The sequence below is a fragment of the Pithys albifrons genome, chromosome 19 (genome assembly GCF_047495875.1).
Source record: "Pithys albifrons albifrons isolate INPA30051 chromosome 19, PitAlb_v1, whole genome shotgun sequence".
Lineage (NCBI taxonomy): Eukaryota > Metazoa > Chordata > Aves > Passeriformes > Thamnophilidae > Pithys > Pithys albifrons.
The window spans coordinates 10872261-10891106 of record NC_092476.1 but is presented as its reverse complement, the minus strand read 5'-3'; the positions used below and the strand labels follow the sequence as shown (position 1 = coordinate 10891106).

The 18846-nt window shown below is 48.2% G+C and overlaps 1 protein-coding gene across 5 annotated transcripts in view; it reads right to left on the bottom strand.

Moving 5' to 3' along the window:
* MYH10 (myosin heavy chain 10) overlaps positions 1-18846 on the bottom strand; it is a 117323-nt gene that overhangs the window by 44080 nt on the left and 54397 nt on the right. For 3 of the 5 annotated variants that reach the window (XM_071573893.1, XM_071573896.1, XM_071573894.1), the window contains exons 5-8: positions 17656-17758; positions 11572-11601; positions 6881-6973; positions 1898-1961 (exon numbers count right to left, since the gene is read on the bottom strand). In XM_071573893.1, the coding sequence (XP_071429994.1) occupies positions 1898-1961; positions 6881-6973; positions 11572-11601; positions 17656-17758 (290 nt within the window). The remainder of the gene's footprint in view (positions 1-1897; positions 1962-6880; positions 6974-11571; positions 11602-17655; positions 17759-18846) is intronic. The other 2 variants (XM_071573895.1, XM_071573897.1) reach the window with 1 other exon arrangement.

Here is an 18846-nt window from a genome sequence, read left to right as displayed (position 1 = left end):
CAGCCACAGCTGCCTGGAATGGGTCAGCCACAGTTTTGGTGAGAGCAGGAGCTGCCACCCTCCTTCTATTAAGTTCCTGTCTAAACTTCTCCTACCAAACCCCCAGCAGCTGCTGAGCTCAGAAGCACTTTATGATCTGAAGTGTGTGTGTTGTTTCTCCCAAGCATTGCCTTTTTCCCACAGCTCCCAACTGCAACTTCTGCACCAGGCAGGGTCCAATCAGCTGCTGTGAGCTGCACTGTTCTTCAATGCTTTTATTTCTAGATATTCCACTTCCAAAGCAAATGCAGGACAGGCATTTGAAATGACACAGGTTACTGGTAAGGATGAGTTCTTATGATGAAGAAAAAATTCCCTAAGAGTTCAATCCTTCTATTTTCACAAAGCTCTGAGCAAAACAATCCATCTGGACTTTCCTAAAAGCTGCCTTCATTCCTGTGCTGTGGTGAATGAAGAAAAACATTTATCACTGAAGCATATTTTGAATAACTATAGACCTTTCCCAGCCTTATTGGGAAATTATCCTTTGTGACAGTTCCAAACATTCAATGCCCTTCAGATCAAGCAGTTTAAAACAGAGCAACAGAACAAAAGCCTCACTGCAGCATTGTCTGTGATCAATACCCACTTACTATTGTTTACCAAGGCCTCCAATTGCATCATTTGATGACCACCCCAATGCTGTTCTCTCAGGCATGGAGGTCAGGCTGACAGGCCTGGAGTTTCCAGGGTCCTGCTTGCAGCCCTTTTTGTGGATTGGGGTGACATTGGCCAACCTCCAATCATCTGGGACCTCCCCAGAGAGCCAGGACTGTTGGAAGATGATGGGCAGTGGTTTGGCAAGCTCTTCTGCCAGCTCCTTCATCCCCCTGGGATGGATCCCGTCTGGTCCCATAGACTTGTTAGGATCCAGCTGGCTCAGTAAGTCGGTCGCTATTTCCTCCTGGAATACAGGAGGGGTATTCAGCTCCCTCTCCCTGTCCACCAGCTCCAGAGGCCAGTTGTCTTGAGGGCCACCTGTCTTACTGGTGAAAACTGAGGCAAAGTAGGTGTTTAGTACCTCAGCCTTCTCCTCATCTTCCTTAACTATATTTCCCTCCAAGTCCAACAGGGAATGGAGGTTTTCCTTGCCCCTCCTTTTGTTATTAATGTATTTATAAAAGGACTTTTTGTTATCCCTTACTGAAACAGCCAAATTTACTTCAAATTCCACTTTTCTTTCCCTAATTTTTTTCCTGCACGACCCAGCTCTATCTTAAATTCTTCGTAAGTAGCCATCCTTTTTTCCATAGTCTGTAAACTTTCTTTTTATCCCTGATTTCTTGCAGAATCTCCCTATTTAACCAAGCTGGCTGTCTTCCCCTCTGGCTGGCCTTTGGGCACACTGGGACAGCCTGTTGCTGTGCACTCAAAATCTCCCTCTTAAAACATGTCCATCCCTCCTGGACCCCCTTGCCTTTAAGGGTTGTTTCCCAGGGTATGCTCTGAATCAGTTCTTTGAATAGGCCAAAATCTGCTCTCCTGAAGTCCAAGGTAGAGGTTTTAATGGTGGCTCTCCTTACATCCCTGAGGACTGAAAATTAGGAAGGGGTTGGGGTATTTTCAGAAATGTTCACACAGCAAGCATATTTTACATGGTTTCCCTTTTTAGCACACCCTGTTTTTAAGGCCAGCCTGAAAATCCAGCAGGTCTCAGAGTGCTGAGTTTGGGAGCACAGGATTTCTGAGCCGCTGAACTGGTGACATTCGATCCTATTTTGAAACAAAGGCAGAGATGGATGTTGTCAAAGGAATGTCCACGTGTGGCAACCTTGACTGCATTCCATGAATTCTAGGGTTAAAAGCAAAACAAAGCAGGGAACTTGCACTGGCAGGGATGTGGCATGAAGGAGGATACACGTCTCGATGTTGGCCCCAACAATGTAACCAGTAACATCAAAGTTAATCCTGATGAATTTGCCCTGCGAAGAAAAAAGAGTTTTTTCATTATTATGGTTTTTTTTTTTAGTTAAACAATAAAACATAATCCAACTGCACTCATGGATGAAGCATTTCCCAAGTTCAAATGGAATCTCTCCCTTCCATGTGCTCAGCTACCTTTTCAGTGGGGCACAATACACTGCACACCAACACCCTCCAAGGATTAAGGACCTCACAGTCCACATGGATTTGTAATCCTGATTTAGGAGAAACTTCTCTGATGGTGAGGCTCAATTCCCCACACTGGGGCTGGAAGCAATCTGGGATTCTCCATGTGCACATTTCCACAGCAAACTCTTTGGTGGCTGAAGGTGCTCCAGCTGTAGCACCCCAAACCTCAGGTGCTGCCCAGCCCAGCCCATCTCCCCTTCCATCCCATCTCTGGCTGCTCTCTCTGTGGCCTCTCTGCTCCAGCAGTTGGTAAAGAAAGGACTAAGAAATACATCTATTTCCTACACCTCCCTCTCAAATAAAGAGCCACTTCCCACACACAGAGCAGCTCTTGGAAAGCAAGTGGTTGCCAGGGGATATGTGATACCAGTTTTATGTCACATCAGTTGCCCCACCTGGTTTGTCACTTGGCTACAAACAAACCCAACAGGACAACAGGTTTAGAGCTGGAGCACTTTCATCACTGCATTTCAAGTCTGTGCTCATGAAGCTGCTCAGCACTGCTCTGGCTGCAAACATGTGAAAAACCAGTGGGAATTCCCAGTGACTCCACTGGGTTCTCCATTTTCATTGCATGCACCTTCCACATCCTCTATCCACCCACAAACAGGTCTGGAGATCAGGAAGCTCTGTGGATGTTTGCCAACACCTGCCTCACCACTTCTGATGGTATCTGCACAAAGGCATCTCCTGACAACTTCCATGGAGCCCCTTGGAAAGGGCTTTTACAGCCTGGATCCAAACCCTCCCTCATCTCCAGCCTCACTGGTGCTATCAGCAGGTTCCAGGGAATTCCTGGCTGGCAGATCCATTCCTGATGTGCTGATCAATGTTCCACTCCAAAGCCTGGAGGGTCCCTGTGTGACAGGAACTGCCTGACCAGGTCACTGTGTTATTTTGGGGACATGTTTCCAGACTGACCTAATCACAGAATCATAGAATAGAACTGACTGGGTTGGAAAAGACCTCCCAGATCATCAAGTCCAACCCTTGGTCCAACTCCAGTCCCTTTACCAGATCATGGCACTCAGTGCCACGGCCAAGCTCAGCTCAAAAACCTCCAGGGATGGGGAATCCACCCCCTCTCTGGGCAGCCCATTCCAATGCCTGAGCACTCTCTCTGCAAAGAAGTTTTTTCTGCTCTCCAACTTCAATTTCCCCTGGCAGAGCTTGAGCCCATCGTGCCCCCTTGTCCTATTGCTGAGTGCCTGGGAGAAGAGACCAACCCCCACCTGGCCAGAACTTCCCTTCAGGCAGTTCCAGACAGTGCTGAGGTCACCTCTGAGCCTCCTCTTCTCCAGGCTGAACACCCCCAGCTCCCTCAGCCTCTCCCCACAGCACTTGTGCTCCAGTCCCTTCTCCAGCCTGCAATGATTTGTGCTACTGCAGCTCCTTATCAGAACCCCCTAATAAAGCCCCTTCGGCTCAAGATTTATGGGTACAAACTCAACTTTCTGCCCCCAATCCCGTCAGTGAATCCAGAGAAAGGCAGAACCTCCCCACCACCTCACCCTGACAGTCTCAGAGCAAAGCCACTGCTCAGGGCTGTGGTGGAACAGCTTCAGCCCAAAGTGGTGTCTCTGAGTTCCAGGAAAACTGGTGGGCCATTTTAAATGAGCTCCAGTGGTGGCTCCCTGCTGCTCCAGTTTGGCACTAAAACCACAGTGCCAAGGAACAAGGGCTGTTCCCAGCACTGAACTCAGGCTCTGAGCATGAAGATACAGAACACTCTCAGCTCAGCCTGGCACTGCAGCATTTACACCTTTTGCTCAGTAGCTATTCCAGAAAGTTCTATTTTTAACTGGCAGAAAGAATGAAATGACATTTTACTGAAATTCAGGCAGGAGACCAGATACACAATGCACATGTCAACGTGTCAGCAATGCATGGACAACTTTTCACCCAGAGCTGGTACCACTCTTGGCTTGAATTTGTCCTGTCTCATGTGAAAACAAACCAAATAAATTACGTAAGATCCAGTAAATGGCCTTTTCTGATACAATTTGGGACCACTTTACTCTGTTTCACCCTTAAAAGTTCCCTAATTTCTGCTGTTCAGTTACCAGATCCACGAGCAAAAATAATTGAGAGGAGGTCAGTCCTTAAAGGAGGTGACCCAGGAGAGGGTCCCACACACTCCCTCTGCTTCCCACTTCAGGCAGCACTGAACTCTGTGCTAGAGAGTCACTTATCCAGTTCATCTTTAAAAGCACAATATTAATACACCCTTTTGGCTGGCCCTGGCCAGGCTTGCTGTGGGCTCTGATTTATCCCTCAGAGGCTGCAGGGGGCTCACGGAGGAGACTGGACATGGCACTCACTGCCATGATCTGGTGACCACAGTGGGGTTGGGCAAGGGTTGGACTGGATGATCTCAGAGGTCTCTTCCAACCCAGCTGATTCTGTGATTCTGTGATTCTGAGGGTGTTCTGGTGCCACCACCACAGCACTGAGGGCAGGGCTTTGGGACACCCACACCAGAAGGAAGCATTTGGTTCTGCCACGGGAATGCACCAGGCCCACTGCCCTATCCAAGGCAAACCATTTCCTGAAACACAAGAGAACACTTGGTAGAGGAAAAAAGGGGGAAAACTGCAATTCCCTGGACAGCAGCCTCACTTCAACCCTCCTGGTGCTCCCAGGGAGCAGGGCCAGGCTGGCAGCTCGTGCTGCACAACGAAGTCTGTGGGGCTGAACAACAGCACTTCTCACTCTGTGGGAGGAGAGAGATTTTTTAAGTCAGGTTTTAAAATGGCTGTTAAAGATTATTTTTTCTGCATGAGATGAGACCATCTGGAATGCATTATAGTGGCTCCTTTACAAAAACAGAGCTGGAGCCATCACAGTGATTATGTCCATGATGGCAATGCAGCCCTCGAAATGATACAAACCAGATGCTCACATCTTTTAGGAAAGAAGGATCCTCAGTGAATCAGCACAGTCTTTGAGGCATTCAAGAGGGGTAAGAAGGTAGAATTACTGTGCAGAAACCTGTTGATATTATAAATCTATACCCAACTTCCACAAGCATCAAGCAATACTGCAAATAACCTGACTATAAAATTACCAAAGCTGAATTTCCACACCACTCTGCTCTCCCTTCCCACTGGAAAGGCCAAGGGACTTAGTCACAGAGTTTTCCAGACTCCTTATCACTGGAGTTGAGTCCATGCATTGTAAATCCAAGCAACTGTTGAAATGTCAAAGGCAGACCAGAAATCTTTCATTTGGTCTCGAAATTTTAGTGTTCTTTTAAGCCAGAAAAAAAGATTTAATACCTCCTATGCAGTTTTGAAGTCGTACTGAAAACATCATCCCCCTGAAATGGGGGATGGCTTTTAATTCCTTCAAAGGACAGGAAGTCCTAAGAAGTGGTAAAAAGCTATTTATTCACCATGATTTTTAAAACAATGGAACCCATCAGAAGTGCTTATCAGCCACCAAAACCCTCTGTGAGCAGAAGGCATTGACCCAACAAAAACATCAACCAGCCACAGCAGTGCCTGACACCTGGAATGGGTCACACCGGATTTTCCCCTGCAGTAAATCTCTCAGACAGTAAATTTAGACAGGTTTTGTATGTCAGTTCTGTGCTTTTCTAAGAAATTCGGGATGTTCTCTCTGAACCAACCAATTGATAAAGTCCCAGCTGTTGACAAGAAGGCTACAGATTGTGCCAAATTCCACTGCTGATGCCACAGCACTTCCTACTTTTGGAGCAATTCAGCAGCAATTTGTGCACACAGGCCACAGCTCAGCTCCACAGCACAGCTGGATTTGTCAGATTATGGTGGCTGAAGTTGGAAACTGGATAAAATAAAGTTTGCAAGAGTCAGTGAGGGAGGATGTTCCTTCAGAGCCCAACACCCCACACAGGCACTCGGGAGAACCTGTTCATGGAGGAAGAGAGAAAAAGCTCTGGATGCCACTCAGATGAATTCCTAAAGTGGCAACTTCTCCATAATACACATTGTCCCAGTTCAGCAGGTGGGCCCAGTTTCTCCCTGTGTGGGTGTGCCCAAAGCTGGGCATTCCAAACCCTCTGGGCCATTGCCCAGCAACTCTTCCCAATGGCCCATTGGCAGCAGCTGCCCAGGGCACAGCTGAGCCCTCAGGCTGGGAGCTGGCTGGGAAAGAAGCCTGGCAGAGGAGCTGGGAGAACTGCCCTGCAGGGACTCCTTGGCACCTCCACACCCACCTGAGGGCTCAGCTCTGCCCATGGGCCAGCAACCATTCCAAAATCCCCCCTGACTGCCAGAGTCAGATCCCCCAGTGTGGAACTCCCTGCCCTGGGGGAGGCACTGGGGGCTCCCACCCAAACCTCAGGGGAGACAATCTTGGCCTTTGGGGACTTGGGGAACCACTCATTGGATCCAGAGGAGGAGCAGAACCTGGACAGGAGGAGCCCACCACTCTCCACCAGACTGTGCCATCATCTGCACCAACAGGTTTGTCACCTCCTTTTCCTTTGGACTCGGGGGAACCACGTGGGGCTCAGCACAGGGGCCACCAAACCCCCCTGTGTTTGTGCCCCAGGGGGCTGGGTTACACTGCTGGGGTTGGGGGTTAAACCCAATTTCTCTTTGTGCCATTGCACTTATCGTGATATTGTTATTAAACTGTAACTCTGACTTGTAATCTCTTTTGTGTTGGGTTCATTTCTCCTGCTGCTTTGCCTTTAAACCAGTCCACACAGTTCCAGACTGTAGAGAGAAAAGGAGTCACTCACAAAGCGGGAGGAGTTGTCGTTCTTCACGGTCTTGGCGTTGCCGAAGGACTCCAGGATGGGGTTGGCCTGCAGCAGCTGCCGCTCCAGCTCCCCCTGAAACCACACAGACAGAAAGAGCAGCTGTAAACACCTGCACTGAGGGCTCCTGAGCTCTGCCTCCTCCTGCCACCCTTCCTTCCCCTGCTGTGGCACTGCCAGCACCGGCACAAGGGAGTGGGTTCATCTCCCCCTCACTCCTGCACCGCCGAGTCCTCCATCCAGGGCTGGACATGGTTGGGGTTCTGGGGTGGGTTTGTGGCTTGGGTTTGTTTATTAAAACAGACACAGAAACAGAGCAGGGACCAAACAGGACTCGATGGATGGTGACAGTTGGTGAAGATGGAAAAGAAAATTCCCATTCAGGGCTGATGAAATTAGGCACAGACCTTGAGTGCTTGAGAGGAGAAACTAAATTAACTGGCTTAAGATTTTAGTGCCAAGTTATTCTTAAACTTCATGGTTAGTGACTTGACAATACAGCTACTTTGGAACACCAGTTTTTAAACTCACAAATATCCACTTTCAAGTCAGTGAAATGCTCCCCTTCAGCCAACCAGACTGAAATTCTTATCATTGCAACATCTGACCTGGCCACACCTGAGCACAAGGCCAGAGCTGAGCAACACCAAATACAAACATCATTTCCCAATTGCTCAACCCAACCAACATTGCTCAGTAAGGTTAATTCAGTTTTTAAATGTTTCTGTAAGTTCAAGCCAATGGATTTAGAAATCAGAGTACTTATCTTAAGGAAATTGCACAACAGCTTTGACAATTGCTGTCCATGAGGAGGACTGGGAACAAAAAAAGTCTGTGCTGCTTCCAAGAGCCCAGGAGGCACAAATGCACACAGGAAAATATACTGTCTTCCTGCTCTGAAGGATGGTTTAAAAAAAAAGGCAAAAAAAGAAAGTGAAGCTGTCTGGAATGTAGTCTCAAATCTGACATGTGTGTTCATAAACCTGCTTTTTCCAATTATTTATAGCCTTGATGAAAAAAGGCTCCAGACTGAGCATCAAAGAACAGGAAACGTTAAGTCTCTTCAGGTTTCCACATGAGGTCAATTCTTAGAAAGGAATTCTGAAAATTCACTAGTTAACACCTAAAAGAGGCTTTTATTTGTATATTGAAATGTATTTCAAGCCACACTGGATATTAATAGCTGCTCCTTCGTTAATGTGACCTGGAGCTATCTGCTCCAAACTTGCCTGCTTCCACATCTATTCCCTCTGGGACCACAAATCCTCTGAATTGTGAAGGAAGTGAGGAGGGAATGAATGTGAGCACACTAAACACTGCTGAGGCTGCAGTACCTGGGCAGTGTCAGCCCTGCCAAGTTACAGCTCTCAGGAGCACTTTTAAATTCACCCAGAAATCCCCAGCTGGAGAACTGGATCCCTGTGACACCCACTGTGTGCTGCCTGCAGTTGATGCTCTCCAAGTATCCCAGGGAAGCACCTCAGGAATGGGGATGTTCCCACCAGCCCTCCCAGCCCAGGGCAGAAGGGAGAAGCTCCTGACCCTGCTGAGCACAGCTTGGGACAAACCCCAGGGTGGGCAGTAAAGGCAGCAGGGCTGTCACTTCTGACAAGGCAAACTCCAGCTATCCTGGAGGAATATTTGGATCATCTTTTGGGACAAGGAAAGTGGTTTATTTGTGGCAAGTGGGAGGTTGGTGTGGGGCTGGCACTGTGTCAGGGCACTGCAGGACCCTGAGTTGGTCAATTCAAGCCTGTCCATACTGGAAGGAAGCCAGCTTGGTATTGATAAACATCTCTTGTAGCCCAGGGGTTTTTTAAAGAGAAATTGGCCAGTAGATGTAAAATTCTTGTTCTTGCAGTTGTTCAAAAATATGTGCTATATTAATAACAAAATATGGCTTGAAAACACAAGGTTCCTCTGCATCTGAATTTTGAGAGTAAAGCCTTTTAAAACACTTGCCTACAAGGATGTACAAAGACAAAGCAGACTGAATAAAGTGTTCTTTCTGGATGCAAAATGTGAACTGACTCCACTCCGACTCCTCCATGGATGTCTCTGTGTCCAGCAGGCACCCCAGGCCTGGACTGGGCTGTGCACAGCAACTGCTGCAGGACTTATTCAGATTCTCCAAGGGAAGGCAGAAGGGTCTTCATAGCTCATTTTTACAATGAGGGCTTGAGGGACCACTCAGCTGGACCCTCAGGTGTAGGTGCAAACCATGGGAATGAGTCTTGGTGCTGCACACACCGACTGGGCACAGCCACCCCCGAGGAGAGCAAACCTCACACTGTGCAAAAATCTTCTGGTCTGGCACTTGTCCTGTCCAGCTGGACAGTTTTACAGCACAAACCAATTCTCTTCTGTCCCAGTTCAGCAGGTGGGCCCAGTTTCTCCCTGTGTGGGTGTGTCCAAAGCTGTGCATTCCAAACCCTCTGGGCCATTGCCCAGCAACTGTTCCCAATGGCCCATTGGCAGCAGCTGCCCAGGGCACAGCTGAGCCCTCAGGCTGGGAGCTGGCTGGGAAAGAAGCCTGGCAGAGGAGCTGGGAGAACTGCCCTGCAGGGACTCCTTGGCACCTCCACACCCACCTGAGGGCTCAGCTCTGCCCATGGGCCAGCAACCATTCCAAAATCCCCCCTGACTGCCAGAGTCAGATCCCCCAGTGTGGAACTCCCTGCCCTGGGGGAGGCACTGGGGGCTCCCACCCAAACCTCAGGGGAGACAATCTTGGGCTTTGGGGACTGGGGGAACCACTCATTGGATCCAGAGGAGGATCAGACCCTGGCCAGGAGGAGCCCCCCACTCTCCACCAGACTGTGCCATCATCTGCACCAACAGGTTTTTCACCTCCTTTTCCTTTGGACTCGGAGGAACCACGTGGGGCTCAGCACAGGGGCCACCAAGCCCCCCTGTGTTTGTGCCCCAGGGGGCTGGGTTAGACTGATGGGTTGGGGGTTAAACCCAATTTCTCTTTGTGCCATTGCATTTATTGTGATATTGTTATTAAATTGTAACTCTGACTTAGAATCTCTTTTGTGTTGGGTTTGTTTCTCCTGCTGCTTTACCTTTAAACCAAAACATCTTGTAGAAGCATTCAGAGCTTTGGAAAGAGTGTCACAGTTTGCCCTCTGGGCCTCTCCCCTCCCCAGCCCTTGGAAAAAGCAGAGTGGAGCACTGTGGGCAGGGCAGCTCATGCAGCAGTTCATGCAGGGGAACAGGAAGGCAGGGACAGGCTGTTGTCTCAGTTTCAGAAAAACCAGCACCCCGTGCCCCCTGTGCTGTGCCACCCTCCTGGGCCAGGCAGGAGGCCTCGAGCTACTCACAGACAACAGGGATCCACTCTGGAGTGAGAATGACATCCAAACAGAGATGTTAATGACTCCACAGTTTATGCAACATCAACAGTAAAAATGTTTGCCAACAAATGGTTCACGTCAACCCCAACACTTCAAGCAAAAGGAGGGTTAAGCTAAAAACCACTCCATCTATTTTGGAACTGAGAACTATTTCAGTAAAAACCCTTTAGTCTTGACTGATGTTTGCAAGGAGGGAAGATTAAGTTAAACATTGTCTGTGACTTCTGAAAGTGAGACCGTGGGCTCAGACACATGATTGGGTTACAGAGGTTTAACACACACCACCAGAGGCATCACAGCTGTCCAGGGCTGCCTTTTGGCTTCCACATGTACCAGACCTCTCTTGAAGGTTCCTAATTCCCTTCCTACGGATGACCTTGCACTGGGCAGCTCTCAGAGGAATGGAAGGGAAGAACACAACCAGCTAAACTAACTCAGGCAGCTTCTTCAGTTTCCCAGCCTTGCTCACACCCTGCCAAAGCTCCTGCTTTATTTAAAAGCTCGTGCCCAGCACAAAGGCATCACTTACCAGCTCGGGGCAGAGGGCAGCGTTTACCCTGCATAACACATGGCACCAACTGCTTCTCTCTTTCCACAGTCTTGCCCTCAACTCTCACCTAACCCTCCTCTTTGAGCCCCTTCCCAGGTAGATTCCAGAGCACTGGGAGCACTAACACTGTCCCCAGGGAGGTGGGATAGACCTGAGCTGCTGCTGCCCCAGGGACAGAGGGGACAGGCACAATGACCTGCACAGAGGCTCCAGTGACCTGGGCAGTAAGAGCAGCTGAGGCCCAAACGAGCAAACAGGAATTCAGGCAGCAACGCTGAGCACATCCCACACTGCTCCCACCACCTGGCCCCCAAAATCAGGGAAAACACTTGATTCCAGAAGACCTTTGGTTATGTCAAGCCTTTGGCACCTGAGATCAAAGTCTTTACCAGGTTATTGGCAAAGCTATAAAAATATTAGACAAAACAGTATGTCAATCAAAAGGATTTTGTAGCTGCCATTAATCCATCTCTTATTTAAGCACTTTGTTTAATATTTAAAAAGTGTTCTGCCCTTTCTCAGCAGCACATTACCCAGCACAGTATTCTGGAGAGGGGGGCCCTCTCACTTCAGGACAGGGAACACCACTTTGAAGTGTGACAAGTGCCTGAAACGCTGAGAAACTCCCAAGCTGCTCACAAAGCCAGTTAAATGCTTACAAAATTCCCTGTACACCTCTGCAAGGCTTCCCACAGCAGAAATACAAAGAGAAGAATACACATCAGTCGCCTCCATAAGTTAAAAGCATTAAAAAAACCACTTGCCTGGTGTTTCACGGGTTTGGGTGATTCGGGCTGTTCGTTGCAAACAAACAAAGGATAGTTAGCAAGGAATTCCAGCTGCAGTCAATGCCACATTAGCACTGTCAGAGGGTCACTTTAACTGCACACCCACTTCACACACACGTTCCAAAGGAGTTATTCACAAAACGCTGCAGCCTGTCTGTGCAAAGGGATAATAACTGCAGATAAAGCCCAGGATGGCCCTGGAGCAGCACAGAAAAGGGCAGCAGTTCTGCTCCATTCCTCGGGCTCTGCTTTCCAGTCGTGCCGAACAACAGCACAAAAATCAAGCTCAACACTAAGACTTCCTCACCAACCTTGGGCACTTGGAGGTGTTGGCATGGAAGGGATGAACATCACCCTGCAGCAATCACAGGGGTGGGAGAGCAAAGCAGCACTTGAGGAGTCTGGGGTTGTTTTTGCACTGTGCTACAAGGATTTAAGAAATGCAAACCCACAGTCGACACAAAAGCTTTGTTTGTTTCTTTCAGGAACAAACATCCACACAAGCAGCAGCACAACTTTAAGAAACTGTAAGACCTTCACATTTGGGGAGAAGGGCAAAGGGAACATGAATGCAATAAAGTAAAAGAATAACATTTCTCAAAATTCAAATGTGCACAGTTTCTGCAGAAATTTTTAATTCCATTATTATTCACTTGGCTCAGACTGCAAGTTTAATAATCTTGAGCTTCATATCTGAGAGCCCAGGGATGAATATTGTGGAAACACAGATACAACTAGAAATTTTCATACCAAGCCAGACTCACTTCCTCTGTTTATGACTCTTATTTTATACAACCAGCTCTGCTTTAGTGCAGAATAAGGGATTCTGACAGAGGTCTGAAAAGCAGCTGGCAAAGGCTTGGGTTGTTCAGGTAAGCAAAGAGAATCCTCCAAGGTGCCCCATTCCTGCCAGGAACACTCAGGAGGTTTGGGATTTCAGTGTGGAACTACCACTCCTGTCCTCATGGAAAAGGACACCCCAGGAATGTGGAGGGATTTTGGTTGCTTGTCTTCAGAGAGGAGGAGCTGCCCATCTTTGTCCTCTAGAAGCAGAGCTGAGCACAGTCAGACACGGATTTAACTGCTCTGGGGTTAAATCAGGGCAGTGAAACCCCCTGGGAAACCCTCACTAAGAGGAGCTTCAGCCTGAGTGAGCCCTACCTGTGATCCTGTCCTTCCAAACTGGTTCTGTTTCTTCAGAAATTAATAAAACAAATTAAACAATTTAGCAGTTCAGCTACCAAGGCAAATGTAGCCACTGAACAGAATCATTAAAGTACCAGTAATTAGTTCTGAAGTTTAAAATAGCAGCAATGTGAAAGCTGCATTTTAGTGAAAACAGAGGCAGTTTGGGGTGGGAGCATTATGGGAGCTCAGAGCTCCTTCCACTGCCTAAAGGGGCTCCAGGAGAGCTGAAAGGGGAACTGGCACAAGGGATGGAGGGACAGGACATGGGGTGTGGCTTCCCACTGCCAGAGGGCAGGGATAGATGGGATACTGGGGAGAAATCCTTCCCTGGGAGGGTGGGCAGGCCCTGGCACAGGTGCCCAGAGAAGCTGTGGCTGCCCCATCCCTGGGAGTGTCCCAGGCCAGGTTGGACAGGGCTTGGAGCACCCTGGGGCAGTGGAAGGTGTCCCTGCCCAGGGCAGGGGGTGGCACTGGATGGACTTTATTGTCTCTTCCACCCCAAAGCACTCTGTGATTCTGTGAATGGAACTGAAGTCTTGTTCTGTTCATCCAAACCAGGGGCACACCCAACCAGGGTGATGCAAGTGCACACACCAGTGGGACATGAATGAAGTTATTGATATAAATTAACAACTCCACATCCTCCCACAAGTGAAAACTTCTGTTGTTTTCCTGTATTTGACCATGAGTTGGGCCCAGGTACAGGCACAGCCCACGAGTGCAGCAAAGGGCATCCCCCAAACTCACAAGGCCTGTACAACATGCAAGGGCATGGCAGTCCCTGGGCAGTGAGGGACAAGCAGCACTTCTTTTGGAAAACGTGTGTAATTGTTTTATTAATATATTAATATTATAACTTTTATATTTTGCACTGACTTGCCCCCTAATGCAGACCCACAAAGTTTGTAAACTAAAGCAGAGCTCAAGAGTGTGAACTCAGACTCAGCTCTTGGCCGTATTATGTGACACTCTCACAAGCAATAACTCACTTTTATTCCTCTTTTCTCTCATTCCTGCCTCTCCTACAGGGGAGTGATAAGCCACAGAGATAAGCAGTGGAGAAGGCTCTCTCCTCCCTTCTCCCTGTGCCCAATCTGTCCAAACCCCTCTCCAGACACATTCCCCTCCTCGCTGTGCTCACCAATCCCCTGGCCTTGTTCTCTTGCTCTCCTTCCATTCCCATATCCCCTCTCCTGAGCCTACAGAGAGCCCTTGGCAGTGAAGGTGGGGGGCTCCTGTGTGTGCCTGAGGGGCAGCAGAGCAGCCCAGCAGATGCTCTGGGATGCCTGAGCTTTACAAGAGCTGGTCCAAGTGGGGCATGTTAACAATTGTTCAGCTTTACTGACAACAATTCAGCTTTACTGTTGTCGTCAAGGGGTGTTTTAAGGTCACATCACATCAACCCCCAAATTCCTTAGAACTCCAGTTTGTTGGATGTGAAGCTAAAGGTTTGGTATTTCCAACAGGTCACTTCCCTCTTCTGTCCCTTGCCACACACCAGGAAGGTCCTTTGTCAGTTCTGCCTCTCAACCAAGAATTCAAGTTTACTTTCACCCCACCTTCAGGAAGGCTCCTGTTTAGAACTCCCTGCCAAGCACTTCCCTGCTCAGCTCTAGGAAGCCCAGCCTCTATTCCCCAGTTTGTGGGACTCCTGCAGCCTCAGCAGCTCTGCCAATCCCACAGCTACTGCAGTTTCTGCTCTCCATCCCCAGCCCCACCAGCACTGCCCACACTTCCCAGCACAGTGCCAGGACAACATCTCGGGATTAGGCAGGAAATGAGACACTGGGGCTGCAGATCCAAACACTCACACATCAGGAATCCTGAGTTTTCAGGCTGTCCAGCACTGACATTCCACCCTCTGTGGCTACCACGTGTTATTGGCTTGACTCCCCCCAGGACCTGTCCAGGGTGACATTCCAAGGGCTGTGCAGGGCCTTTCCAGCTGGGAACACAAGTGCTGCTGGGCAGGAAAAGCCCCATGAACAGGCAGTGGAGCTGCCCAGGGGTGGGCAGAGCTCCCACACGATGCTCCTCACAGAGGCTGAGCATCCCCCCCTCGTGTCCCTGGTGGCACCCGTGACATGGCAGCACTTCAGAGCCCTCTGAGGTGTCAAACTGGGGCTGCCTTTGGTTGTTACTCTGACAGGGAAATCAAAGCTAACCCCAGACTGAGCATACAAGTTGGTGCATTAAAAAACCCAATCAAAGTGGCATTCAAACAGTCTCAGAAATATGCATGTCCCTGATAATTATCTGACACAGACTGCCAGCCATGGATTAATTTAACAGCCTGTTTAGCACCTTCCTGTGCACAGGACAAAGCACAGTGGTACAGGTGGGGACTGGGGTCACCACCAGGCCCTACAGCTTTCTAAGCAATGTGCAAAGAGGGACAAATTAGGGCTGCACCTCCAACGCCCCCTTCTGACACCTCCTAACCTTCCAGTGTCAGCTGGGCAGGTCACACAGCCTTTGCTGGCAATATATAAATAGGAATTAATTGTCACAGAACAAGGGAGACTCACTCTTATTTTCATAACTGCTCTGATTACAGAAATACTCTGCGTTTTTCATGGATATATAACACACTTAATTCAGTGCTCACTGTGGTACTGCACTGAGTGAAGAGCACAATCCAAGTATCAGCCCTTTATTCAGGACACCACCCTGTGTTTTTTGTGTGCCTAAACTGTGTTTTACACCTTCTCCAGTCTTCATCAGTCACCAGTGGTTCATGAAGCAGCTGATTAAAAACACATCTTCAAAACCCTTTTGAGATGACCACAACCATCCCCTTTGACCCACTGCTCAGTAGAAAATTAAGCTGCAGTTTAAGCAGAAGTTTAAATGGAATCAGCCAACACTGCCTTGAAAAGGACAACTCATCCTGCCCTTCACTGGTATTTTCCATCCCAGCTTTCCTCTTGTTTCTCTGCTTTCACTTCAGTGCCATCTCTGCAGCCACACAAACCAGGGAGGAAAATCACCACATGTGAAGTCAGATGGGCTTGTTATGACCCCCAGTTTGGGCCTCCACCCCCAGTGAGTGGCCACAGGAATTGTTATGATGGGAGGTCTCTGAGGGGGTACTTTGGAGAGGTGCTGGCACAAAGGGCTCATCCAAACACACCTGGGGTACCAACAGGGCCTCAAGTGGTGAAGCTCCCAGAGCAGTTGTGCAATCTCCATCCCTCAAGGTTTAGATGAGCTAAACTCAGTTTTACAAGGGCTTGGGCAATGTAATCTCACTTTCAAGGGAGGCCCAGTTTAAAAGGTGTCTGGACAAGAGGCTTCCAGGACTGTCTTTCAGCCTGAGGTATTCCAAGCTGTCAATATATCTTTGAAAGGACTTGGTACAAACTCTGCACAATTCCCTTCTCTCCAAACCCCTGTTGACAATTTTGCTTCTACAGAAATTGAACAAAATACTGTGTTTGTCCAAGGCTGTGCAGTGGAAAAGCCAAGGATATTCCTGAATCAAATGCTGCCCAGAAATCCAGTTCTGATGGGTGATGTCCCAGATTTGTCCCAACACCTGACAGTGCCACCCCCCCATCTGCAGCACACTCAGAGTGCTCAGGAAACACTCAGGAAGAATAATTTTGATCTTTTCTGTGTGATAAACCAGCACCAGTTTGAGCAAGCATCAGTGCACAGCCTGACATCACTTGCTCTTGATTAAAGATTCAAGTTTCCCCACACACTTCCTGGGATTTCTCCAGATCTACCTCCAACCTTCCCTTCTCTCCCACTTCAAATCCTTCCACACCCTTCTCAAGTCATCTCCTGTTCTTGCAGGAGCTCTGGGTCCTCACACATCCCAGAATGTCTCAACAGCAAGTGCCGTGCACCAGAAGTTACAAAGTTGGTGCAACCACAAGTTGGGAAATGGCCTCGAGTTGTGCCAGAGGAGGTTCAGGTTGGATGTTGGGAAAAACTTCCTCACTGGTTAAACATTGGAAGGGGCTGCCCAGGGAGGGGCTGGAGTCACCAGCCCTGCAGGTGTTCCAGAAATCAGGGGATGTTTCAGTGGGAATGGTGGGATTGGCCACAGGTCAGACTTGATCTTGGAGGTCTTTCCTGAGGTTCTCCAGGTCTGTGGAGATGGAAGGTTCCAGCCCCCACAGCACCGGGATTGGCACTGGAAAACCAGCATGGATTCCATCCAGGTGTGTGCTGGCAGCAAAGCTGAACTGATACTTCACTGCAAAGACATCCAACTCCTCACAACAACAGATATTCAAACACAGTAATATTTTTATAAAGCAAAGAATTACTAAAACTTCAGTGCAAATGTTGAGGCCTGGCAGGAAATCTGAAGAAAGGCCTATATAAAGCAGATTTTATTCCAAGTCACCAAAAACCCCAATATTCTCTGACATGAAAGTGTATTCTCTTGCTTGTAGTGAAATAAAATTGAGGGGTTTATTGGATGCTGATTTCTAGATACAAAAAAAGAAATAGAGCAGTTTTTAAACTTCATAATTTTTCCCATTTCCAAGTTAATTTTTCAAAGAACAAAAAGCTTGTTCATAAATGTAGTACCAAAACCTGCACCCAGTGGGAACTAAATTCACTAAGAATTGTCCCAGTTTAATTGAATTCTTGGAAAACTGGGGTTTACTACATCAGAAAGCTCTGTTACCATTTGCATAAAGCCTCTAATTCCACAGCATAAATTAAACAGTTGACATGCACTGGAAATTTTAATGTAACTGCTCATTTCAGCCACTGCTAAAGAGAAAATAATGGTAGAGACAGAATTACATGGATTATATTACAGCTTATCATAAAAAGTCATGTTTTTTAATGCAAAGACAGCAGTTTTCAAAAGGAGCAATGAACAAGAGAGAAAATATCCCAACTTACAGGAATATTATGGTCCTTTCTTCCTTTATGGGAGGAAGCAACATGAGCAAGGTATTGGATGACCTTCTTAGTGTTCTCAGTCTTCCCAGCACCAGATTCACCCCTGCAAAACATTTCAGACACTTCACCCAAACCCTTCTCCTCAGCAATTCCTCAGCCCTTTGTTTACAGCAGGCTCAGCCCCTCCATCCATGGCCTGCCCAGCCCTTCCCTCCCCAGCCCAAGTGATGCTGCAGCAAGTGCAAGGGGTTTGTTCCAAACACTTTCTCCAGCCCAAAGGTCTCTGCAGATGGTGAGACAGGGTGACATCAGTTTGATTAAGAGCTTTTGGTTATGCCTGAACTCCTTTGCCACCCCAAATAACATGAAACACTTGGCCCCTTGATCACTGCAGGCACAACTTTTCAGGGTGTAGAGATGTTTCTAGTTCTACATCATGATATACACTCACATTTATACTTAACACATTTTATTAGTTTATATCCCAGGGTTTGGTTGTGAGAATTCCCAACACTCTGAGCTTTCAGGAGCAGTTTCACAGTGCACTAAAAACATACTTTGGACAAGCAGATTCTTCCCACTTGGACTCTTGACAAGGTTAAAAGTATATTTAAGGCCAGAGTGCTACCTGAGTTCACTAATTAATTCATCAGCTCACAGATAACACAGACAGCAAATGAACATCTCACTGTTAAGCCAGAGGTGGACTGAAAGCAGAGTGTGTTTAGAGAGAATTCATTGTGAGGTTTCCATGAGATATTCCAGGCAGGAAATGTGCCCACGTTCACATCCCTGCAACCCCAAATGATGTTATTACAGCCCTAAAAATGACAGTTTGGGGTTTGGTTTTTTAACTAACCCAGGTCTGGGCTTCAGACAAAGCCCAGCCCAGAGGGACTCAGGCACAGCACGGGGGGAGATCCATTTCCAGGGACACAGAACGGGGGGAAAATCCATTTCCAGGGACACAGAACGGGGGGAGATCCATTTCCAGGGACACAGAATGGGGGGAAAATCCATTTCCAGGGACACAGCACAGGGGGAAAATCCATTTCCAGGGACACAGCACAGGGGGGAGACCCATTTCCAGGGACACAGCACAGGGGGGGATCCATTTCCAGGGACACAGAATGGGGGGAAAATCCATTTCCAGGGACACAGAACGGGGGGAGATCCATTTCCAGGGACACA